The 27,322-nt window shown below is 38.0% G+C and overlaps 1 protein-coding gene across 6 annotated transcripts in view; it reads right to left on the bottom strand.

Annotated features, from left to right (window-relative positions):
- The window catches only part of ZDHHC21 (zDHHC palmitoyltransferase 21), a 65,565-nt gene extending 39,367 nt beyond the window's left edge, over positions 1-26,198 (bottom strand). Inside the window, exons 1-6 of one of the 6 annotated variants that reach the window (XM_045780273.2) lie at positions 26,036-26,198; positions 18,623-18,754; positions 12,440-12,637; positions 11,063-11,161; positions 3,912-4,023; positions 821-959 (exon numbers count right to left, since the gene is read on the bottom strand). In XM_045780273.2, the coding sequence (XP_045636229.1) occupies positions 821-959; positions 3,912-4,023; positions 11,063-11,161; positions 12,440-12,593 (504 nt within the window). In that variant the 5' untranslated portion in view covers positions 12,594-12,637; positions 18,623-18,754; positions 26,036-26,198. Of the gene's footprint in view, positions 1-820; positions 960-3,911; positions 4,024-11,062; positions 11,162-12,439; positions 12,638-18,622; positions 18,755-23,425; positions 25,796-26,035 lie in introns of those variants that run through there. The other 5 variants (XM_045780268.2, XM_087869632.1, XM_045780269.2 and 2 more) reach the window with 5 other exon arrangements.
- Positions 26,199-27,322: the final 1,124 nt, after the last annotated feature.

The raw sequence follows: 27,322 nt of genomic DNA, 5'->3' as shown, positions 1-27,322 counted from the left end.
ACAGCACGGAAGATTCAAGAACACACGATCAGATTCAAATCCCAGCTCTACAACGAAAACCAGCTGAATAATTACTTCCTAGCTTTGTGCCTTCAGTAACGACCTATTTAACCTGCTAGTCTGTTTGCTCATCTATAAAACTGGGGGAAAAGCATACCCACCCACCGTGCCTGTTGTGTGCATTAAAGTGAGAATGGAACCGTGCCCCCAGCATGGCGTTGATACGTACGTGGTCAAGTACTTAAGACTTGCTGCTGCTCTTACTCCCACAACCACCCTAACATCACCAATCTGGGGCAAGCCCTACTAAGATCCTATTGTTATTCCTGTACAAAATGGGAAAAGCACTGTTTCCAATGGTATATATATAACAACTTTTTAAAGGATCTTGAAAATTCTTTTCGTTATTGTTAAAAGTCAGGTGGGAAAAGTCCTTTTTCTTGAAAACTGAACATTCCTTTGAGAACTTTAAAAAATTATAGTCTATTTTTACTCCTGAAAGGAAACAAGAAGTTAACATTTTTCACTTACTCTCATTGTTGTAGGTATTTTTAAACCAAAACATATATACTGAAAGATCTAATACATTGCTTTTTCAAGAAAGTCACTCAACCCTAATAAATAATCATAAATAGATTTGGTTAAAAGGGAACGTCAGATTAGGGTCTATTTTCTCAATCCCAATATATTTTAAAATTCACCAAGTTTGGAGTTTATTTTTGTTGCTTTTTGTTTTCAGTCTTCTGCACTTAAAGGAACCACATGTTAATAACTGTGTGCCACAGTCGTTCTAACATGAATGGATATAAACATTTCTTACCAAGTTACGCTTTTTTACTGGAAGAAAGTAATAATAGTGGCAGAAAGAAAACATCAGTGCGTAGGAAGTAAGAAGTTCCGTGTAGAAACACAACTGCAGAAAAAGCCAATGATTATCTTCACCAACACAGTTGTTAATCCTGAAGAAAAAAGGAAAATAGAAATAATATTTTAAACTTTAATAAGCTGTTCGCCTCAGGACCGGTAAAATTGAAAATAAACGCAAACAACTTCACATTTGCTTGACTTCAGGGAGACATGCTAACGCCACTTAAACCTACAAGCAAACAGTACACAGGAACAGATATACTCTAAATATGCCACCTCACATTTGGAAAGCACTTTCTACTTTACAAAGGAAGTCCACGGATACGATCTGCCTTCCACTCACAACCACCCAGTGTGGCAGGAAGAGCAGATGGCAGTCTCCTCGTTTCATTGGTATGGAAACAGGAACAAAGGAGAGAAGACACTTGCCAGAGGAAGCGATAGTAGCCAAGAGAACAAGAACCTTCTATATATTGCTCTTCCAACAGCATCCCAGCTGTGGAGAGCAACTTGAATGATTCAAGTAAGAGGACTGAAGGCCGCCACGCTGACCTTGCCGCTAAGCACTCTCAATTCTTCTTACTTTTCCAATTCTATCCTTAGCCTCTGAAAAGAAATCTATATCCACAAGTATTTACAAACTCTTAGAGCTACACTTCCACCATGACAACAGTGGATCGTAGCTAGGAAAAATAATTAACATGACAATCCTACAATTTTCAAGGCTAATGCAGGCGGAAAATTTTACTGTTCCAAATTTTCAGAATATTTTACAATTCCTGCAGAAAACGCTAGTTCAAAACTATAACTTACCTTGCACAAATGTTTTCATTTCGCTATAGCATTATACTGCCATTGTTTGGGGGAAAAGATATAACTGATTCAATTCCTAACTGTTGTTTCAAAGGTGTATCGTTAAACTGTTTTTTAAAATCAGATACAGAACTAAATGCAAAACCCGCAGAGGCATTTCCTAAACTCAAGAGCTCATGCTTTGTAAACATGAAAGTTCCTGTGTTTTGTGACTTGCAAGCAGGGCCTTCACAGAAATCTGTTCACGTGTGCACTCAAACACACTCTCCAACAGCTGTGGCTTCAATGACTTATCCTCGTCCCATCCTCCTTGACCCCACCTGCTTTAATGATGGCATTCTTAACCAAAGAGCTTTGAGAAACACGAAGGTACTCGGTCTACATGTAAGAGTTCTTTTAGTAACAAACTATTCAGGAAGCCAGAAAGAGAGAAGATCTCCAGGTGATCTGAGAACTGACCCCCAAATCTAGAGCTGTTAGGCAGTTAAGATATTGCAGTTTCTGAAAATATCAAAAATTTTCCTTGCTTCCAATTCACACCGTCCATTTCCCTCACCCTCTGACTACCTCAGCAATGCCCTATGAAGGAATTCAATCACAAAAGTCCCTCGATTTATTTAAGGCCTCTGGGCTACGCTCCTTTCCTACCTCCAACTCTTTCTCCTTCCACTGTTCTTCCCACAAGTATTCTGAGAAGTTGAAAACCATGGAAGAGGCTGACAAACAAAGAGATCACCCCAATCAAGTTAAGCTTTATTCCTTAAAAATAAAGAATGTCACTAATCTCCACAGGACCAAAACATCCCCTGGTTGATTATTTTTTAAGCTTAAACTCTTGAGTTCTTTTAAAAGGAAGTATCAATATCCAACCATAAGATGAACATTTATTATATTCTTAGTTAATCAGAAACATAACTCTAAAAAAGGTATACAATTGAGTTTTTCAGTGTGGTTACTACTTGCCTAATGATACGTGTTTTACCTAGTCTTTTGTTTTTTGATGTATTACTGTTGTAATTGTAAACAGATCGCTGAGGTTTAGAAAATCACTTGAGAATTAATCTATTTAAAATCAAGGCACAGTTTTTAAACATCAGCATTATATACTAGACTATTCCATTGATGGACTTAGACAATTTTAAACTTTTTTAATATAGTAACAAAGTGCTTTTATCTAAAATGCTTTTATTTTTCCTAATCTCGGGAAATTACCTTCTGTTTAAATAATCAGTTTATGGTAAAAATCAAATTTTCACTAAAAGCTTGCAAATACTAACTTGTGCTATCAGAGTAAGTTATCAAAATTATGGGAAACTCTAAATCGGTCAGCTTCATCCGGCAAAGCTAAACTCCATCACCGAGTCAACTACAGATAAATGCAGTTATAAATTTAAGCAGCCCATTTTGCTGTTAACTTTGTAGATGTGCATGTATGTGTGCACAAACATAAATATATATGTATTTAGATATATTTACAAAGTGCTACACTATACTAGTTTAAATATTTATACAGAGATCCCATGCTAGGAAAACAGAATTAAATACAATATCTTGTTCACAGATTTTTGTGACAGCTTTGAAATGAGATACAATGCAGAATTCTCACAGCATTTGTTTTCAAAATTCTATTTCCCAACTGAACTGTTTTTAAAAATATTACAAGAGAGCCCCCTATTGACCAAAAATGTTGGCACGCCAGCAGAATCAGCTAACTACCCCTGACACAGCACGTCCAGCTTGCATGGAATCTTAATACCTGTGTCCAATACATAATATTGAAAAAAGCTTACAGGGGGAGAAAGGAGGTTATCAGGGTATCTGCGATGCGTTATTCTTTAAACACCTGGAAAGGGATTCAGAAACAATGCGATGTATATGGTTTACTACAGTTAGAGACAGGAACGGCTGCTATTTCAATACTTTTTATGTGTCAGATACCACACTACAATGCTTTACATACATTGCCTCATTTAACACAACCGTCTTAGTTCTCTTGTACACTTGGGTGCATCTGAAATGTCAGTTTTCTGCTCCAGTATCTCTTTGTTGGAAAAGATAGGATCTCTGCGCAAAAATGACTTTGGCAGTTAATAGAACCTGATGGAATAAAGGTATCCTTAGTGAAGGATTTTTTAAAACTGCATGACTTTAATATAACTCTTATTTAAATCTGCTAAGTACTAAGATTGATTTTTTACTATTTTTCTAAAAGTAAATCATAAATTTCTTACCATGGACAGTGATGATCCATTCTCCTAACACAGTGGCCACAGCGGCTACAGTGATGGGAACGCTTTGGTCTCATCAAATTACATTTGTTACATAATTCCCAGAACTCCCGTTCTAGAGAAGGAAATTAAAATCCATTTAATAAAGGCAAATGAGTAATGTTGAAATTTAGCAACAGTTTAGATTTTATAGGAAGTCTTCTATATATGTCCAAGAGATTTCTCTTCTTCTACATCTTCACTGTAAAAGAGTTTGCCATAAACATTGCTTCTCTATTCTATGCATGTCTTATTCTACATTTCTAATTTTAAACACTATAGTAGTAAGACACAATAGTCAAACTAGGGGATAGAAAATAATGTATTTGGGTTATGGACATAATTGCTATAAGTAAAATTTAATGAAAAACCCGAAAGCACAACCAAATTATTATATTAAAACAGAATTTTATGTAAACAAATTAATTTCTAGAAATTTTATTAAAGACTCTAAAGAAGAAATAATGCTGAATCCTAGTTTCATTGATTAAGAAGCCAAAATCAATTCTTTAGGGCAACTGGGTGGCTCAGTCGGTTGAGCATCTGCCTTCAGCTCAGGTCATGATCTCAGGGTCCTGGGATTGAGCCCTCATCAGGCTCCCTGCTCAGCGGGGAGTCTGCTTCTCCTCCTCCCCTCCCTCTCCTCCAGCTTGTGCTCACGCATGCTCCCTGTCTCTCGCTCACTTGCTCAAATAAATGAATAAAAGCTTTAAAAAAAATCAATCCTATAAACTCATTAGAAAAACAGAGATAGCATTCCCACCCCCTAACCATTTTATATTTTTAATATCCGTGAATTCATTTGGGAGTGTTTATGGGAGGGTTGGAAAAGGGTTTCAGATGGGTTTAGGAGGTATTAGAATGATTTCAGAAGTAAAGAAGATTACAAGAAAATTATTATTTAATGGAAATAAGGGAGATCTTTACAAAACTCTTACCACCAACTAGCAATTTCCTCTACCTTGTAATTAAAGAGCACACATTTAAGTTTTGTGCTAAAAACATTAAGTTTACAGGAATAAAAAGTCATTTATTTTCATTATAAATTTTTCTAATCAGATCTATAAGAACTATATGAAAGTCATCTACCAAGACAACTGCTTTATTATACAGAATGTATCTACTTAATATTTGTTGAAATGGAATTTTACTTTTACAAAATTCTTAAACCTTCCATCACTTATATTTAAACTACACTCTAACCTCGTTAAAAGCACGGGTATAATAATAGTAACTTAACTCCCACTTTGAGTGAATATTCGTATATGCAAAGTAGGACCCTAGCACTCAGTAGGTGGTCACTAAATGCTTGCTAAAGTATGAATTTTTAGGGGCGCCTGGGTGGCTCAGTCATTAAGCATCGGCCTTCGGCTCAGGGCGTGATCCCAGGGTGCTGGCATCGAGCCCCACATCGAGCCCCACATCAGGCTCCTCCGCTATGAGCCTGCTTCTTCCTCTCCCACCCCCCTGCTTGTGTTCCCTCTCTCGCTGGCTGTCTCTCCGTCAAATAAATAAATAAAATCTTTAAAAAATAAAAATAAAATAAAGTATGAATTTTTAAAAATGAAAGATTCTAGATATAAGTAAAAGAAGAAAACAGTAGGTAGTATTCAATTTTCTAAAAGATAGTAATATCATCAAATTAATTGTTCCAATACTAAAGTTGAGAAATTAACTTTTGCATTTAAAACTTCATTTTTAATTCTTTTTTAAAATTCAATTTAGTTAACATATACTATATTATTAGTTGCAGGGGTAGAATTTAGTGATTCATCAGTTGCACATAACACCCAGTGCTCATTACATCACGTGCCCTCCTTAATGCCCATCAGCCATTTACCCCATCCCCCCACACACCACCCCTCCAGCCACCCTGCTTGTTTCCTAGAGTTAAGATCCTCTTTCATTTCTTACTTACAGTTCTTATTTTAGTAAAAACTTATGTGAGAAAGCAACATTAAAGTTTAATTTAGATAGTTAAACTAGTATTATTTAACTGTAACTGAAATGAAAATTCACTTCATATGCAGCACAATATAATGTCACAAGCCGATTACTCTTTTCCCACTTAGCTAGATGCTCCCAAACATCCCAGGGTTAAAACTCTGAATTCACATAGTGCAAGGAATATAGTCAGGAGGCAGACTCCCCCTGATAAACCAATTTTCATTAAAAGACAACAGAAAAACTTTAGTTTTTAAACCAGTGCCTTAAAATATAAATATGGTATATTAATTATTGGTCATCTCAGCATATGATATTCTAGAAAGTAAAATTCTTTATTTCATACTTGAAAGGTTGTGTTTTCAGAAAAGATTGGCTATAGTGAAAGAAAGCCTGTAATTGTGAAGTCTAGACCACAGGGTGGCAAACTACAGTCCACAGGCAAATCCAGGACACCACCTGATTTCACGAGCTAAGAATTGTTTTTACAATTTTCAACGACTGAAAATAAGAAGAATGCGTGATATGTAAAAATCTTGAAATTCAAATTCCAGTGTCCATACATAAAGTTTTATTTGAACACAGTTCAAATGAACACCCATTCATTTAGGTTTTATCTATGGCTGCTTTTGGGCTGCAATGGCAGAGCTAAGGGGCTGTTGCAGAGACTGTATGGTCTATAAACTTAAAATATTTACCATCTGGACCTGTACAGTAAAGAAGAGTTTGCAAATCTATGGTCTGGATGATAAATTTCTTTAAAGAAAGAGCTTGAGCCATTCCATTGGCTAAATTTAAGATACTATACAAGTATCTAAAATGGCTTTGAAAACTTACATTTTCACACACACACACACACACACACACACACACACACACTATGCGTTTAGAGAACAAAGAAAACAATCACTATTTTAAAAACCTAGAAATTTAATTAAAGTATCATCTATGTTTTTGCCTCATACAGCAAGAAAAAAAAATCCATCCGTCTTAACCTACCCTACATATCTAGAAACCATTTCCTGCTCTTCTCCCTTTCCTTCTTTAGGTTTATTCATTCCAAATGTGACCTTGGTGACTGACATATTCTGATATCTGAAGACTTTTGTACTAGCCATCTAATATAAAATAAAAGCCCGTGGGGAAAAAATTGGAAGGCAAAATACCATCTGTAAGTGATGGAAATAAAAATTTTAAATTAAAAAAAAAAAAAAAAGCCCATGGGAGAGAGAATTCAATTGCTAATTTATGATAGCTATAGAAAAATCGACAACTGACCTTTTTTAAAGGAAAGAAAAATTTTAAAGGAAAGAAAAATTGAAAAGTGACTTTTTTAAAAAAAAAATCAAAACATAAAACAAATCAAAGAAAAGAAGACAAACCCCATAAATGACTGAGTAAACCTAAGTAAAGAACCTACGTAAACAGTATCGCACTGCGTAGCGTGGATTCTCTCAACGCTGTAAATGCGTGAGTAAATATAAAGCAAGATTTGGTTTTGTTGTATTTATCCGTCAGAAAGGAATCACCTTCTATTGAAGACTTTTAAAAAACTTACGTATTAGGCCCTCTCGATTACTGTATTTCAAACCACAAAATAATGTTTTAGGGAGGAAAATATAACTGGAAACTATGAAAATCAATACAACGGTTGGCTCTTCACAGAGGTTCCCCGGCAGAATCACTTGCCAATGTAGAAAATAAATGGCAGTAAGTCTCTGACAGATCTCCTTTAAAAAGCAATATAAGAAATGGGGAGGGGAGCAAAACTACAAGTGAAAACATGACCCTGAGCATGAATGGCACATGTCCCTACCACTTGGGGTACAATTTCAAGGGACATTATCACACAAATTTTAAATATGTTATATTTTTTTAAAACTTGGAATGCTCTCCAACAGGGTGACTCTACTCAAAGTGGCTCTGATGATGACAAAAACACTGAAGTCAAACATGTAAGTTAAGAGCTTGATGATGAAAATGCTCTAGAGGCGCCTGGGTGGCTCAGTCAGTTAAGCGTCTGCCTTCGCCTCGGGGTCATACATGATCCCATCCCGGGGACCTGGGATCCAGTCCTGCGTCACATCGGGCTCTCAGCTCAGTGGGGAGCCTGATTCTCCCTCTGCCTGTCAGTCCCCCTGCTTGTGCTCTCTCTCTCTCTAATAAATAAATAAAATCTTTAAAAAAAAAAAAAAGAAAATGTTCTAAAACTGATTGTGGTGGGACGCCTGGCTGGCTCAGTCAGTAGAGCATGCAACTCTTATCTCTGGGTTATGAGTCGAGCCCCACGATGGACTTAGAGATTACATACATACATACATACATAAAATTGATTGTGGTAATGGCTGCACAACTCTGTGGCCATACTAAAAGCCACTAAATTGTACATCTGAAATGGGTGAATCATATGGCATGTGAATTATACTCAATAAAGCTGTTTTTTTTAAAGGTAAGAGATTGAACGAAATCATTTCACAAAACTTTAAAATGACATAAAGTAATATTTCTATATTTTAAACATGCATGGGATTAATTTGAATAATATAAATAGACATTTAAAGATTTCATTTGACTATTTCATCTACATCCCCAAAAAGTTTATAAAAATCATTCTGGGGATCTTTGTGTGGGACAATGGAACATTCTCTTACAGTCAAACTGCCTCATATATTTGGCAGGTCACATAGATACTAAATTTATTCTATTTTTTTAAAAGTCATGTAAAATACTTCACAGTAATTCAATTAAAACTTAGTTAAAATCAAAAGTATTAGGGCTTAACTTTCCTTTTCTAAAGAATTCAATTATATGAAACTACTCAACCTTAAAACAATGATGAATAAATGTCATTTTTTATAGCCCCAACTCTCTAGTCATGCTATGTTATTTTTTCCACTGTTAATATTTTTTTTTTTTTACTAAGTTAAAAGCATATTTACAAAATAACCAGGAAATCAGCACCACGAGGCATATGATGACTTCAATCTTCCCCAGAATCAAAGCAAAGGTGAATAAAGGGCTAAAATAATTAATCTCTACATAGATACGTGGTAAAAAAGACGACGGAGACTGGTATTTGGGTGTCACAGCAGCTCTGTAACAACCTGCTCTGTGACCTACAGAGGACAATCTACACTTGATTATTCAGTCTACCTACTTCATGCAATTACCATGAGGATCAAATGATAGGACACAGTAAAAGACTTTGGAAACATTAAAATACAATACATGAATGTATTTTTTTTTTCAATTGGGCAAAATGTAAGTCTTCAGGATCGGTGAAGAAAACTAGACCAAATGTAAACTGAGATCAGAAAGAATGTAGACATGCAAACAGCAGCAAGACAGCATGGAGTCCTCTATCACTAGGGTCTAATAAGCTAAAGGTAACATGGTAGATTCAATTAGGCCTACAGACATAATTTGTTTAGTATTCATTTAAAACCAATGTTCTTAAAATTTCTAGTTAGTTGTTCATTTTTTTAAATCATAAAATTTCTCTTAAAAACTGCAATTCTCTGTTTTCTCTTTAAAAATGTAAAATTTATGAATACCGGGCCTACGTGACAATTTCACTGTAGCTGCTGCCTTTGGATATGAGATTTTCAATACGAAGTAGTTCTTTCTTGGCCCCTTTCACCGATCTGCAGTATCTGATACACGTAGGCATTTGAGTGTTTGACCACTACAAACTAAAGATTTTGCCAGAAATGGGTCCTGCTTTTTAATGTGTACATCATTAGTTTTTGATGTTCAATGATTCATTAGTTGCATATGACGTCCAGTGCTCATCACAATGCGGCTCTGAGTTAGGAAAAGCTTGCTTCTCTAATTTTCTGGAAACACCGGGCTTTAGCGTTGAAGGAGGCAATACATTTATTTATCAATGTGTTAGAGAGCCTTTCTTTGGGTTAGGCTAGTTGAGAAAAGAGATTCGGTACAAATTGCAGACTGCCACCCTCCCTGCCTAAACACACACAAAAACTGACAGCGATATCGCTTCTTTAAGTGAACAGAAATGAAATACTCGACACAGTTCTCAGAAACTTCTACAGTCACGTAAACATCAGTGTCATATCATTCCCGTTTAATCATTAAGCTTGCAAGGCTACGTGTGTCCCTAAATGATGGGTCTCAAAAAACAACATTCAGGAACTCAAGGGAGGCTCCCTAAGTGACTTGCCACTAACCTAATTTCAGAAGGAATTAATAGGTTCCCCAATTATTTACGCACTGCAATCACCTGGGATCTTTGAAAAATGCTGATATCTGGCTCCTACCTCCATACATTATGATTTAACTAATACGAGCTCGGGATCAGGACACTGAGATTTTTAAAAGCTCCGTTGTGACTCTACTGTCAGCAAGGCTGGAAAGCACTGAAGGACTATAGAAAATATTCTGGTTCTCTAATGTCCAACAAAGTCATAGAAATGTCTCCTTAGAAGAAAGTACAGAGAGTTCTCAAAGCTTACAGAGCAAATGATCAAAAAGTGAAACTGAGGAAAGAGGGCTCCTGAGGTTTATTATACCTGGCATGTAGCAAGTAATTCGTTTTCAATTCATTTGTGTGGTTCAAATGGTTATTACACAACAAGGTGACACCAAATTACCTTCAACTGACACTAGAATAAAAAGCTTTCCAATTTTTCACTGAACTGTTAAAACCAGGAAAAATACAGGCAACAGTATCATTATACTACAAATATTTACTCTAAGCAATATTCTATTTATAATATTGCGAAGAGAGGGACACCATCAAAAAGATTCCTTTATTAAATAAAAATATATCAGGTAAATTATGTATCATTCACCAAGCATTTACCCAGCATCTACTAAGTGACAGAGACGGGCACTAAGGACATAGCACTGAACAAACAAAGAAAACAAAACAAAAAATCTACACGCTCAGAGGCTATATAGGTCTAGAGTGGGAGACGAGAAAAACAAATAAGAGAACTACAAAGAAGACGCAGGGAGTGGGGGACACCGGGAGTCGGCTGGGATTTGCAATTTCAAATAAAGGAGTTTAGATGGGAAACGCTGGAAAAAAGACTTGAGAGTGGTGTTAGAGGACATATGAAGTGAATACACGCTAACAGCTATAAAACACATTCAAAAAGGCAATAATGCCGGCAGAGCAAAAGCGATCAGTCTGAAGAGTGCCATACCTCCATGTGGAATCTTAGGGTTCTCGGGGAGTCTTCCTGGGTCAGTAAATGAGGCCCTCACTAAAGCAACCAGACAAAATATGGCAATGCCATAGAATACTTTGAAATAAATAAGAAAGTTAAGTAAATAAAGTTAGTCATTTATTCTTCGAAACATTTTATCAAGAAGCATACTGAAAGTTTAAGTGCACGTTTTAATTAATGCCATCAGAATAATTTTCAAAACTAAAATGGAAAAATCAAATGATTAAATAAAATAATATTCATTTCATTCATCAAATAATACTACCAAGAGGACTGTCTTGTACATATTAAATTTAAATATTTTTCTGCATAACAACTGATAAGCTTGTTATAAATCAGATTTTTTAATTACCAGAGATTCCTTGTCAATAATGGCATAAATGAATGGGCTCCCTTCTAATTACTACATGTACTATATTTGATGAATCAAAGCAGCATTTTAAAACCCATCCTACAATTAAACTTTTTCATTACCTCTAATTGGCTATCTTCAAAATTACTTTGAGTTAGAGATATTCAATTGCTCCTTTTAATAGATCTTAAGATATTGATGTAATGTGAAAATAACCTAGACATTTTGAGTTTTTAAAAGAATAACTAGAAAAATAACAGTAAGGAAAAATAGATTTCATTACAATTCTACCTTTTCAATGAATAAAAAAAATAGGCATTTGGCGGGGGAGGGGGAAGGCCCTGCACCAGTAGTAGGAAACTCAGTTTGAGTGCTAACTCCAGGACTGACTCCATGGTACTGGTCAGTTTTATCACTTGTGTAACAGAGATTATATTTCCCATGGCACCTATGAGGCCAAAGTGACACAATGTACAAGGAAACTATAAATGCCATGTAAGTGCAAAATGTATCATTTCAACCCCATTCTTTAATCATGAGCAAGCCATCACCAAATGAATTACAGCAGAAAATAATTATCCAGAAGCTCAAAGTGTTATCATAATCAACATCATAATCAATAATTTCTGTATCATGAAATTCTCATTTATCAGTAATGGATATCATCTTCATTCTTAAAACTCCCTCTGTGTTTGAAATGAGTACATAATAGAAACATTAAAAATACACACAGACACACACAAAATAGCACTCCCCTGCCAGCTGCAATTTAAACAAAATGACCTGCATATATTTTGCAGAGTTAGATATGGAGATATCACATTTACCCAACCCTGCAAAATCTACAAAAGCCAGTGTCTTTTTTACAACTTCCATAATTTGGTAAGTAACTTAATATTAATAGCGCTATTAAAAGAAAGGTTATCATAGTGATACTATACTCCAAAAATATTCACAATGAAAAAACTAATTATATAAAGAAATAAAGATCAGAAACTTACTTATTATTAATATGCCTGGAATATGTCCTTCTTCATAGTGAGGAAAGAGGACAATTTTGGGAATTAAAACAATATTGTATAACCAGACAAAGACAATCAAACCCATGCAGCACCAACCATGTGGGTCAACAACAAAGTGAATCCGGAGACCCATTTTGCAGTCCTACAACTGCGTGCCAACCCACAGGAAAGGCGGTCCTAGGGAGAGGTGACAAAGAAAAAAATTACTTACATAGAAAAAATTATTTGACTAAGAACTACATTGCTGGCAACTATAAAATGACACCGAGTTTTCTGTGTATATTTTTGACAAAATGAAACACATTGGAAAACAAAGAGAAGTTTCAGGATATTCAAATTTCATCGTAAGCTTCAAATAATTTAATTTCAACTTTTACTATGAATTGCTATCACAGAGGATAAACTGGCAATAGCTTCTGAAGCTAAACACAAGTCTGTCCTTAACCTAGCAATTCCATGCGTAAACCCAAGAGAAATGAGACACATATCAAAAGATATGTACAAAATTTTTTAGTAGTTTTAATCATTAGACTGATGGTCATACAAGTCAAAACAGTTGTCCTCTTGTGGTGGAAGGGGTGCTTATTAACTACAAAAGGACATAAGGGAAACTTTGAGGGGCTAGAATTGTTCTATATCTTGACCTGGGTGATGCTTCATGGGTGGACACATATGTAAAAATTACTGCGCTGCGCACTAAGATTTGTGTGATTTATTTTAATTTTAAACCACAATATGATGCCTCAACAATCATTTTGAAAAATTATAATACAAAGCAGAAAGTAATCACAAATTGCCAAAAATATTTAAATTCACAGAACGAAGCCCAGCTAATCTTACTACTATCAATTCAAGAAGACTCCTGTTTAAATGGGGCTTTTTTCATATGAGTGTTAACAAAATGACAATCGACCTCCCAGTGAGACACTTAAAGTTGATACATCTATATTTATAGTACCAAAAAAAGTGATTTGAAATATATGCCTACCTTAGTAGATAAAATTTATAAGACTTAAACAGGAAATTACTCTATAGGTCAAGGGGGCACCTTTTACATAAAATACAATGGAATTATACAGTAATAAACTAGGACAGTGTTTCTCAAACCTGTAAGCAAACCACAATCAACTGAGGAGCTTTTTAAAAATACTTATTCCCAGGCCCCATTTCAGATCTATTGAATCATACCTCTTTATGGAGTAAAAGCTCAAAAACCAATAAAATGTTTTAAAATGTTCCCCAGGTGTCTCTGATAGAGCTGACTGGTATCTAGAAACCACTGATCCAAAAGCTTCCCTAAGACTTCAATGTTAGTGCAATGAGTTGAACTCAGTTCAACAAATTTATTCTTGGAGCCACCACAACATACCAGTTATTACAGATACAATGATGAATGAGATGTGGTCTTTGCTTAAAGTAATTAACAGTCTACTGAGGAAAAGAGTCAGAAAAATGGGTTTAATACAACATGTTAAGTTCCAGAGATGTGGACAAGATGTCACCAGAGGCATGGAGGATGGGGACTAGTTAATTAGGGCAAGACTTCTTGTAGATTGTGAAATCTGAGTTCAGCTTTAAAAGAAGGGTAAAAGTCATGGGGCGCCTGGGTGGCACAGCGGTTAAGCGTCTGCCTTCGGCTCAGGGCGTGATCCCGGCGTTATGGGATCGAGCCCCACATCAGGCTCCTCTGCTATGAGCCTGCTTCTTCCTCTCCCACTCCCCCTGCTTGTGTTCCCTCCTCGCTGGCTGTCTCTCTGTCGTATAAATAAATAAAATCTTTAAAAAAAAAAAAAAAAAAAAAAAAAAAAGAAGGGTAAAAGTCATCCAAGCAAAGAAAAGTGACAACAATACTGCAAGCAGAAAGAAGAAAAGGAGGTATACAAGAGTAAAAGTTGTAGGAGGTATGACAAATTGCCATCACATGTCATAAAGCTTGCAGTGGAGAGTGAGGGGTGAGAAATAAGGGGCTACGTCATGAAAGACCCAAAGATGCCATGTTAGAATGCTAAGACTTCATTCTTAGGCGTTGGAAAGCTACTGACGCAGGAAGTTAACATAATGAGGTTTATACTTTAAATAAAGTATTGAAGCTCTGGTGTCAAGGACAAAATTAAAGATCAGTTAGGCTAAGGAAAGACAAAAGCCAAAATTACGTTTGGAGAGGAGATCAACTGAGGAAATAGTTACAATCAAACCAGGAGGTTTTACTAATTGACTGGATATTAGGGGTTACAGAGGAAAGAGTCAAGAATGACTCCCAGATTTCCATCTTCTATTCCTTACTATCATCAGTTGGAGAGCCTCAGGGTCCCCATCCTTTAGAGGCCTTGCCAATGTTCTTTAAAGCTACAAAGCTACGGGAACAAAGATAAAAGGACCAAAGATTTAGGATTAGCTGATTTTAAAGTAATACCCTGATCCTATCATCCTTAGAACATGCAAATACTGGAGCAGCAGGAAAAAAAAGGCACGAACTCAAATGCAACACTACCCAACTGTTTAAATCAGATATGGTCTAAATAGCGCCTAGGCCTTTAAAAAAGTAAAAGCTGAACTTCATTACCTTTTAATTAGAAAATTAAAAGACCTATCAGTATCATTAAAGTGAGGAAAGTCACAGAGGATAAAGTATGCCATTTAATTGACTGGGTATCATTGTTTTAAAAACTAAAGGAGCTCAAATACAAATGAGAAGCTGTCTACAGAGCTAAAATGAGAAACATTAAAAAGAATGTTTATTTTTACATTCTTGCCAACCATCAAGTGCCAAAAGGAATGACAGAAGGCTCTGTCTCTCAACATGTTCAATATTATTCACTTCATGTACCTTCTTTCTTGTAATGTTTCCGTTCCAGTCAGGACTGAAAAACAGACTATGAATTCCAATCATCACAGAGAACAGAGTGATTTCATTACTTATTTCTGAATTTATTAATATTAGAAACAGAAGAGCATACAAGCCAGCAAAACAAGCAGCAGAATTATCAAACACTCGTTCATGTTTTTGAGCTCTGTGTGTCTTCCCCTCCACCGGAGAATACCAAGTTTTTCTCAGGAGACGCCCGACAACGGAAAATACTAGATACTGCAAAGTACAGTTAAGGGTGTCCGATTTTCCTGCACGCAAGCATACACAGACAACAAGCTCTAAAAGAGCGAGCATCCCAAGGAAGAGCAAGCAGCGAGTAGAAAAATAAAACAATGAATAAATAAGATGTTGAATTGTTTTTTAAATACCTGATGAGTGAAAATTAGTGCCACATAAGCTTTACAGCTAGATTGCAGAGAAGCCAACAGTAGTCTTCTACGCGCTCCAAATCAGATTACAACCAGAAACACGTAACTGGTAAACTTGTAGGGTCACTCCACTCAGTTAATATCCGCCAGGCGTGGCTTACGGCGGAACAGAAACTATTACACATCCCGAACCACAACCAAGCTGAACACAGTGCTGCTACTCGGTCTTAAGGGTGGCATTTGGAAAATACTTTCATTAGCCAGAGATTCTAACATGCTAATTTGTATATTAAAGGTGAGCTCATCGCTCAAACTTTGATGTGACTAGTGGACATACTGGTACTTCCACATTTTTGAAGATTGCTATCCGGTAACTACTAGAGTGCTGTGACTAACCTCATGAACGATGTAAATTACTACCGCACCAACTTTTTTTTTAAAGATATTATAATTCAACTCTAATAAACTAGACCTCATAAATATTTATGATGTCCAAACTATTCTAGGAGGAAACCACCTTTCCTTTCTTGCCTTTTTAGGCCACTAAATTTTACCATGTATTTTCCTCAGGAAGAATACTCGAATCACTACGAAAAGAAAGGGATGAAAACTATTACAGGACGGAAAACTGTACCATCAAAATGCAGATTTTAGAAAATGATAAAAATTAGCCAAGATAATTCTCAAGAAATCTAGCCAAATGTTCTCTCTAAACTTACAGTTTTATATGCCTCTCCACCTCAGCCAGTGGTCTTATGAATGCTCCATGAATATGAAAAAAATATTCCCTCTCTCATTCCTCCTATCTGAAATGCCCCTATCATTTTCCTTACTCTATTTAAATTCAATTCATACTTCAAGGTCAATTTGATTCTCACTCTCCAGATGAAATTTTTTCTGCCTCCTCAGTTCACAGTGATTTTCCTCTTCAACGTTCCAAATACAAAGCAAAACCAGTGCAAGAAAATAGCAAATGGTTTTATCTCGAAATGAGGAAGACCTTCACAAACAAGACCGTAAAAAGGTTAAAATTTCTGAAGCCTAAAACGCACCAAAGTTAAAAGACAAAGTAACCCTTTTAAAAAACATTACGACATATGGTAAGAGGCATACAAAGTAAATACAGAGAAGCAATTCACAAAGAAAAAAACATTAATGGCTAATCATTACTGATTAGGAAAATGTGAAATAACTAGGTATGTTTTTTCATCCTTTATATTCACAAAATTTTAGAAAGACAGATGATTATCCAGTGATGAGAAAGCATGGAGAAAAAGACACTCTCAACCATTACTGCTATGCATGTAAACTGATACAATCATCTCTAGAGGACAGCGTAGCGGTATCTATTAAAAAGTCAAACTCTTTGACCCAGCAGTTTTATCTCTAGTAAGAGCTACCAAAGTACTCATTAGAGCGTAAAGGTACATATACATTCATGGTGTTCCACACAGTGCTTTTTGTAATTGTAAAAACTGGGCACAACATCAATGTTCATGAAGAGGGAGGGGAATGATCAAATAAATTATGAGACATCCAAGGTGTAGAGTTATTTCCAAGCTACTGCAATTAAAAAGAAGGAAGGAAGGAAGGAAGGAAGGAAGGAAGGAAGGAAGGAAGGAAGGAAGGAAGGGAAGGACGGGAAGGAAGGGAAGGACGGGAAGGAAGGGAAGGAAGGGAAGGAAGGAAAGGAAGGGAAGGAAGGGAAGGGAAGGTAGGTAGATCTAGATCTGCATATGGCTACCCACACATAGTGTTGAATGAAAGAAAGGAGGTTATGAGAAAAAGCTTAACAGTGGTTTCCTGGAGGAGAGGAAGATAATGAGAGACTAGGAAAAGGTATAAGGGAACACTCTGGTTCCCTCATAAAGATCTCTATCTAGGTGGGAGTTTGAGACACACAGGTTGCGAATTTGTCAAAAGTCAGCAAATGTACACTGAAGAATGGTGCATTTCATGGTATGTAAATTGACCTTTTAAAAAACCCTATAAACCAACATTGAACTCTAGTTAATGATATGTAGGCTGAAGTACTAGGGCGGGGCGGAAGGAGGAAATGTACTGATGTCTGCAATTTACTATGAAATGGATCCAAAAAAAATAAAGTGGACTGACGGATGGACAGAGAGATGGATGCGCACGTGCTGAAGTTTACTAAAATATTAGTTGTAGAATCTAGGTGATAGGTATTCAGATGTTACACCATCAAATTTTTTTCAACTCTTCTGTTTACAATTTTTCATAATTAAATGCTGGAGGGGAAAGCAAATTACAGAAAAGTTTGTATAACATGATCCTTTTTTTGTTAAAAAATACATATAAATAATTTCAATATATGTACAGGAAAAAAGTATAGAAGAAAACATATCGATCGAACTGTTAACACTAGTGGTTATCACTGGGCTGAGGAAGGACAGAGCAGTGAGAAAGAAAGCTTTCACATTTCATGTATGGATTATGTGTTCTTCTAGTTTTATTAATAAACATATGTACTTCAAGTTCTTTTCAACCAACTGAAAAATAAAGATTGCCCAGGGGTTCTGATTAGACACTTCAACCTTGTACACAAGGTATTTAATTTAAGCTCTCCTTATCACTATATTTATTACCCTAATATTAAGTGCTTTTAAAACTAATATTTTTTAAAATGCAGTATAGCAGCATCAGCTGTAAAGTCATATCAGATTTGTGTTTCTGAAATTCATATTACTCAGATTACTTTTCTCTATGGAAAAAGAAATTTCTTATTTAAGAAAATATCTAGTTAATATTTAATATGAAAAATTTTAAATAAACATAGTGTAACTACAATTACCTTTTCTTGCAAATGAATAATTGTTTAGTGCATCTAAAAATAAGACTTTAAGGACACTATGCCAAATAATACAGAAACATATTCCCACGTAAAATTAAATGTAGACTTACCACTTGCAAATTCACCAAGATGTGTTGTAATTTTTCTGGTGCTTGCATTTAGAGGTTTTATCTTGATTCATTCCTTTTTTAATTACATCCCAACAAATGGATCTCTCCTCAATAACAGTTCTCCATGAGAATCTATTAATGGTTTAACAAATAATGATCTCTTACAAAGATAAAAATTGTAAGCCACTAAATATTGTGAAAATGTCAATTACAAAAGTTTTAAATTCAAAAATAAGATGACTCAACTCTACCTGATTTTGTTTTCATATCCTACCTCATCCCCCCAAAATCTGCATTTGATTATCATTACACAGGAAAGTTCTCTCTTTTGAAACCACCCAGTTCCCATAAAATCAAATTAGTATTGTGTGTCCAACATTTGGGCTTCATCAAACTTCCTGACCACAAATCACAAAATGACAACAGATTCTGAGATCACTGATGAAACAAAATGCAATGTAATGTCTATCAAGATGTGAGGCTGGAACTATCCAATCACAACTGATAAACATAAACTAAAGAGTTTAAAATAGAAGCAAGTTTTAGTTTAAAATGTTTTAAGGAAAAAAGCTATCCTCGAGTTATGAACCATAAAGAGAATCAACCATAAGAGTTAGTTTCTACAGTTCAAGCTTAAACAATAATACTGTAAAGAGTTCTAGATAACACACATACACCTATTCAGTATTTTATGAATTCAATTAACATCTATTATGTTAATTATTATGCACAGGATACAGATAAAAAAGAGATGGGCCCCATCCTCAGGGAAGACAGACTAGTAAACAGACCAGATCAATACTTTGTAGACAAGGTGACACAGAGGGCAAGACAGCAGGAACACATCTCATATTGGAAGGGTATTGGCTCATGGAACTTTTTTCAGTTTTGGGAGTATTTATGTGCATACTAGGTTGTAGTACAAAAGGTTATTTCTGTGGTGAGTTGCCAATGGGAAAAGGTTTCTGGAAAGAGTGAAACCTGTGAAATAGCTTGTCAAAGAATGTAGGCTCTTCTGAAAAGGGACCGAAAGAAGCCAAAGTATAGAAGCAGGCTGAGAAAACCTAAGTAGACCAAGATGACTACAGTCATTGCATAGGGAAGAATGGGGTAAAACATGTTTAACCCTTTTGAGCTTACCTGTAAGAAATATATTTCGTAACATTACCAGTACGCACAGAAATACATGACATGAGAATGCTTTATACTCATTAAATGAAATATATAATTGAAAAAGTTTAATGAAATATTTGCCCTTACTACGTGGGATGTACCGTGATACTGTTATTCTATTTTAACCTAGTTCATTTTAATAAAATTATATAATGTTGGTCACAGCCCACTAAAGGGATTTCTTGACGCACAAGAAATGAGTGATCTAAGAGCAAAAAACACTGTTAAACCACGCTGAGTCTGGACTTTGCAATGAACACAGTGGGAAACCACTGCAGGATTTTAGGCAGAAGAACGCCATGATGAAGTTCACATTTTGGAAAGAACAGCAACACTGTGAAGGATGGACTTGGGTGGATGGATAAAGCTCCAAAACTGACTACATAAAATAAGCCAGGCTTACTGCTTACCCAGGTGAGAAATGAGAGCACGTGGGAAGGCCAAAACAGCGGTGACTTGTAAGGGGAATGTGGGGGAGCAGGCATAAAGAAGGAATACTTAGGATAGGACACATGCTGGAAAGGGGCAGATTAAGAATTTGATGAGAAAAACTGACAGGACTTGGTGATCAATTGGAAGCAAAGGGCAGACTATAGGTTTTTGGCTTACGGACCACGTGAAGGGTGGTATCATTCTCCAAGACAGGAAATGAAGGACAAGTTGCAAGTTTCTTAAGCATACTGCTTACCACAGCAAAAGGAAAGTATTACATACGGAGGATGTGAGAAATATATAAAAATCATTAGCATTACACTTCCATTCCCCTTATAGACTTTTTTTTATTAAAGACTTTATTTATTTATTCGACAGAGATAGAGACAGCCAGCGAGAGAGGGAACACAGCAGGGGGAGTGGGAGAGGAAGAAGCAGGCTCATAGCAGAGGAGCCTGATGTGGGGCTCGATCCCATAACGCCGGGATCACGCCCTGAGCCGAAGGCAGACGCCCAACCGCTGTGCCACCCAGGCGCCCCCCCCCCCCTATAGACTTTTTAAACTGTATTTTCTCCTAGCATCAATTTTTCTATGGCCAGGACTGTTAGCTTGTCAAATATGATTTGTTTCTACTCTAACTTTCTAAGCCAATTTAGCGTGCTTTCCTTGCCTGCACCTTTGATTTTTTAGAGACAAAATATGGAATGACAAAGTAGAGGAGCTGCTCCTCTAATAGCGAATGAATGAATTCATCTTCTTCTAGAAAAAAATCGCAAGCAGAATTAAATGTGGTACAACAAAATGTCTGAGACATGGCCAAAGTCAATAATGCCTCTACGGCTATGACTCCAGGGTGGCTTCCTAAGGTTTCAGCAAAACAGCACTTCCTGTCAGTATTATTAGGTAATAGCCCAAGTCAAACCTCTATGAGTCAAACCCCCGTCACTCACTGGCTTAGACTCATGGAAAACTCCTACTTCACATTTTCAGCTATTAGAGCTACACTGTACCATAGCATTCACAATGGGATGACCATTTTACCTAAGTCAGCAGCATCACCGACATCATGGAATCAAATCTCACCTGTGAGGTACAGAAACAATGCTAGGCTTAAAAGTCCATGTAATCTCGGGATAACAAAGAATATCCCAAAGTTTCATAACTACAAAAGGTCATTAAACATTTTTAACATTGGTATGTCTGAAAGAATACAATAAAAAATTCACAAGGCAAACCAAAAAAAAATAATAATAATAATTCCCACAGAAAGTTCCCAAAATGGGTTAATATACGGATATTGTAAGATGAAGTTACAACTATATGCTTTTAAACATATTTACATAGATATTTAACTTCTGATGTTATCTACTTTGGAAATTGGCCAAGATAAATAATTCTACCTAAAATATCAAGCTACAGGGGCACCTGGGTGGCTCAGACGGTTAGGCAGTATGACTCTTGATTTTTGGCTCAGGTCATGATCTCAGGGTCCTAGGACAGGCCCCAAGTCTGGTTCTGCGCTCTCTCTGCCCCTCCCCTTGCTCCTGCTCTTTCTCTCTCTCTCTCTCCAAAATAAGTAAATAAATCATTAAATATATACATATATATATAAATTATAAAAAATTAAAAAATACATCAGGCTATAGCTGTCTCTAATAATTAGCCAAGGGGTTAATTCAATTTTTTAAAATATCACATAGGTATTCATTTTATTTCAACAGAGTAGGAAATTAATCCTGTGGGGATATGAAAAAGAGAGCCACATTCAAATTATGACACAGCCTCCAAGCTGCCGTTTCTTTTCAGGCTTCCGTTTAGCCATCTGTAAAATGGTGATAAAAATAACTCATGGAATTGTTGTCATGCTTAAATGAGAAACTGCCTGATAAATGAAAAGCAACTCCCAAAATAGTAACTTTAAAGGGGAGTGGGAGATAGAAGAGGAAGAGAGACAAAGGTAAAGTTTTACTTCTAGTCCTGCAACCTCCAGAACCAAACAATGTTTCTGGGTCCCTATCTTTAAAGTCGTGATACAATTTAACCATACCCCAGCTCTACTTCCTCTAACACTAAAGCCTGAGAACACTTGTCAGGGCCGAGAAACCTCCCACAGCCCAGCCTTTCAGCTGCTATCATACTATGAGCATAGAGGGAAGTTTTATTTCCACGTGTTGGCATGGGGTCTCTTCAAGCAGAAAACTAAAAATAGAGATTTGATCTAAAATAGAGGGACTGAACTAAAACCTATAAACCAAAATCTTTCAAGGAAAAGCAGAAGGGCTGGTAAGTTAAGGACTAAAACATGGGAGCAAATCAGGACCTGATTTCAGAAACTAATGAAGAAAGCACAATTAAAGTAGGGAATTTTGACTCAATGCTGAGTTCACCAGGAAGACTTTCTGAAAATGTGGGTGGGCGAAGTGTCAAAGCAGAACACACCTGCACCAGCAATGGTTTCAAGAAGCCACTTCTAGAACGAGTCCTTAAATCGCTACATTCTAGGCAAAACTGAACATAAGCCATTGCTCCTGTGTAACTGCTTCATGAGTGAAAAATAAATGTAAATTAATACCTCTATTAAAAATATTGCCCTGCAGTGACACAATTCATCGGAATTCCCTAACAGAAAGTAAAAATAGCTTGGAAGGTGTGGTATGATATGAATTAAAGATACCAAATACTGCTTCAGTCAGTATAAAATGTCTATGGGGGAATCTTCACTTAGGAGGGCAGGAAGAGGGTCAGGAAAGGCGAGAAGAACTAAGGGTGAATGTAGAGTAGGGACAGAAGATAACCTTTGCTTCAAACACAGCACACAGATAAAGTAAAAGCCAGAAATGAAGAGGCTCTGGTGTTTCCTGGACATGAACCTGACACGTTCCTCCAAGGGAAAAGGAAACTAGCCACCTAGCGCTACTACCCACTCCACCAAGACAAACTGGAAAAAAACCAAACCTAAATCAGATTCCCTTCACACCGGCTTTACCAAAGCAGGTGCAGTTAGAAACAGTAATACTAAAAGAAACCATCACTCCTTACTTGCTTGAAACTGAAAATCCTGCAGTAGGTAAAGTTATTCGTTCCATAATTATGGATAAAAGGCGTCAAATCGGAAGCCTGGCTGAGATCACACTTGAGCCTGTTACAGTTAGACCTAACATAAAACTAATCGGTGCGTGGCAAAATACTGTGTTTACCTGACCTGCCCTTTTGTGGAAGCGGCAACAGGTGATGAAGACAGCAGATACCTAGCCAGCCTCTTAAATGGCAGGAGGTTAGTCCACCTACAAGATAAAGCACGGGGCAAGGGGAGGCCTAAAAGGCAGAAGAGCAACTTTGAAAATGTCATGTCTTTTCCCTAGGGTACATCAAAAGAGGGAAATAAATAAACTACCGTCACCCTAAGATCTTTTTGGCGAGGCAGCTACCCATGAGAGCAGTGCTACTCCACATTTGTGAATAACTAGGTTTATTCAATTTACCCATGATTCTTAACCAAAAAAGTCACTATGCTGACGACATCAAAAGAAACTGGTTTTTTTCCCATTTATTCTTGTCTTTTACCTGTATTTTTCACTGATACAAATATTTCAAACATTTTCAACTTTAATAAGAGCTGTAAGTGCACTGATTATTCTCCTAGATCTTAAAATGCCATTTATATTTAGTGCACTTGAAAAATTGAATCTGAGCCCTAATGTTTTATAAAGCAATATAAAATTCTTTCATGCCTTAATATAAAAGTAAAACTGAGCTTAGGGAAAACTCCCTGGTAATAAAAACAGCTTTTCCTCTGCCTTCCCTGTTACACCTATTAATACTGATCCTACCATGATGTAGCCTTCTACGCTGAAAAAGACTGTATTGACTCACGCTCAGTTACAATCCCAGAAAAAAAGCTCCAGGGAGACAATACTAGACTTCTCAATTAGTTTCTTCACTAATACGTGGCATTATTCTATCCATGCACTTTTCCACAGGTTCTGAATCAGTCCCTACGAATTTAAGAAATCAGGCAGTGGGCAAATAAGTAAAAATCTTATGATTCACACTGATCACTTCTCTAGAATCTACTTATTAGGCTGATGGTTACATGTGTGCATTTTAAAATACCTACATTTCTCGTATTAAATAAAACCCCCTAGAGATAGGCAGTGTGACACGGTTACCGGCATTTTATTTAAAATATGCTCTATTTCATTTATTCCAACTACAGCGTCTAAAGTATTTTACATTTAACAGAAATCACCACGGTTTGAAAGAATTCAAAATGAGGAATTCTACACCAAGTACTATTCCAAAAGTATAGAAATACACATTTTTTAGTTATATTTTGATATCATTTTCCTCATCCTTCTTCCGGTATATGTTTCAAATGTGCTCTTAACCTGTTAAAGGGCTTTAAATTAATTACAAGTGTAGCATATGCCAAATAGGTATGGAAAAGCTAAAATGAGCCTTAAAGAATTTAGCCTAACTCCTTAGTTGTATAGATGAGAAAACAGGGCGGGTCACCGACCTATCCATGACCCTACAGCTAGATTGTGACAGCAATGGGACTAGAATCTAGTTTTTCTTCCCACTACACTAAATCTCCTTTGGTTCTTTCCTTCCCATTGATTTTTCACGGCATCTCTTTCTCAAAACTCTTTTCGCCCTTAAGAGGCTGAACAACTAAAGCAACATAAAACACTGCTCTGGATCTCACCTGTAAAATAAGTAAAATCTAAAAGAATGGAAGCATTTAACAAGATATCGCACAAGAAGCCAAGGAAGGCACATCCCAAGAAGTCATCAAATGATGACTATTATTATTCGTTATTATTATTATTATTTTTACCACAAGGAAGGTAGTGAATTTTTTTTAAGAATACATACATATTAGCATCCTAGGCTGACGATCCATCTGACACATCATCTTTTTTAACCTGCGCTTAATTATCCTTAGTCGTCTTTTAGGCTGTAACTTTACACTACGATTTATGACCCACCCACAATGACCTTGATTTTTTTTTTTCCTCTTGTACTTTTATGGACTGCTATAACTGCAATATTTTCGAGTAATAACCGGTCAGGTTCTCTCAGCCCTAGAGATACAGACATACTCTACTGACTCACAAGGGATTTTAAAATGTGACCCAAATATAGCTTGAGAAACCACAACTTTAAATGGACTCTCCACTTAAAATCCAGCGACCTATTTATTATAGTGAATGGTAACAAGTGCAAACTGCGGCCATCCGTAAGCCATTTTCTCAAAATCACTCTTGGATCTGGGGGGAGGGAGGCAGAAGGTCAATAAAGGAGCAAACTATTTCTGCTCCCGCTAGTCCTCCGCAGCCTCACACCAGTGATCTGGAAATGAATGAAAGGCTGCGATAACATCGATAAATCGGGGATCCCTGCGCAGGTCTCCGGGCGGGGGTGCAGAGAAGGAAACTGTAGTTCACAGGCGAGAAACTAGGGGCACAGATGTAATCAATTAAAAATCAAAAGCCAAAAAACCACCCCAAATCACCTCGGCTAGGGCAGGCACCCACCCCCCCGCCCCCACCCCCAGTTCTGGGAGGGGGAGCTGGCGGGCGGCTGCGGCTCTGGCTGCAGCTGCTCTGGGACCCGCCCGGCCCCCGGCGAGCCCCGTTCGGAGCGGGGGCGGGGGGGGGGCAGGTGCGGGGCGGGGCAGGGCGCGGGGCGGGAGCGCGGCCAGGTGAGGGCGGCGGGCGCCGGGCAGCGGCGGCGGGGGCCCGGCAGCGCGGGGGCCGGGGGGAGGGGGCGGCCGTGTCGGCCCCGAGCCTGCACACACTCACCGGCGCCGGCGGGCTCGCCTCTCGCCGCCGCTGCTCTCGCGGCCGCCAGCCGCTCTTCCCCCTCCTCCTCCGGCGCCGCCGCCGTCGCCCTGGCCGGGCCGCGCTCCCCTTCCGCTTCCGGGAGCCGGAGCGCCGGGGCCGGCGGGGTGGGTGTGCGCCCGCCCGCGCGCCGGAGCCACCGGTCGCCGCCGTCGCCGTCTCCGCTCCCGGGAGCCGCAGCGGGAGCCGCAGTGGGAGCCGCCGAGGGCCGAAAAAATAGAAATCGCGCCGCGGGCGGCGGGAGATGAGCCCCGGCCCCAGGCCGCGTGCGGCACGGGACCGCCGTCACCGGAACACTCGTACCTGACGCACCTCGGCGCCTCCGCCCTCCCCCGCTGCCACCTTCCCAGCTGTGCCCGGGCCGTCCTTCCCTTTGACCCCACACCCTCACCGTCCCCTTCCCTGGGGGGCCGCAGAGGTGCCTTCCTGTAAGGATTGCAGGTTCCCTCTTGCTTCAGGGATAATGGCCAACAGGCCTCTGTCTTCCCCTAATGCGTTCGGGATGCCCCCTGGTACCTTGTTTCAAAGTGTGCCCGCAGCACCTTTATCCTCTGGGAACTTGTTAGAAATGCACCACCTCAGATCTGCTGAATCAGTATCTGCATTTTAACAAGATCGCCAGGTGATTCCTACGTGTGCACCTTAAATATTGAAAGGCACTGGATTCTAGTGCGTGGTCTTGCCGTCTTCAGACCCTCTATGGAACGGGAGCTAGGGTTGCCCCAGCCATCTAAGATGTCGCCCATTCCTGTTGGCAACCTCGATCCATACCCGAACAAGATTTACTCGGTATTTAAGGAGCCATCCAAAAGTTGTCAGCTTTCCCATCCCTGCAACCTAGGAAAAATAAGTTGACTCAACATTATAAACCACCTCCTGGTCTAAGCTGGTATCTTATCAAACACCAGGGACCTACCAAAACCTCCCCTCTCTTCCCTCACCTAAGCCGAGCAGTACTTTGGCTACAGTACTACAGTGTCTGTAGTAATGTAGAGCCAAATCTTTGTGCCTGCTTGCCACAGGAGGAGATAATGTGTGGATGGAAGAATTTTACTTGATGCATAAAATCTGAACTTGTTACAGGATGGCATTGGAAGCCCTTCACAAACTTGTCTCTCCTTACTGCTCCAGTCTTAGCTCAAATAAACTTGGTTCATTTACCCTTCCTAGGATACCCTTTGTCATCCTCCCTGACGATCTTTATCCAAACTTGGGAGTCAGCTCAAATCCTGCCAGCCCAGAGTATTC

Source organism: Ursus americanus, chromosome 18 (assembly GCF_024610735.1).
Source record: "Ursus americanus isolate L20-20 chromosome 18, mUrsAme1.1.p, whole genome shotgun sequence".
Classification (NCBI taxonomy): Eukaryota; Metazoa; Chordata; class Mammalia; order Carnivora; family Ursidae; genus Ursus; species Ursus americanus.
The sequence above is the reverse complement of the archived record's forward strand: the minus strand, read 5'-3'. Positions and strand labels throughout refer to the sequence as shown.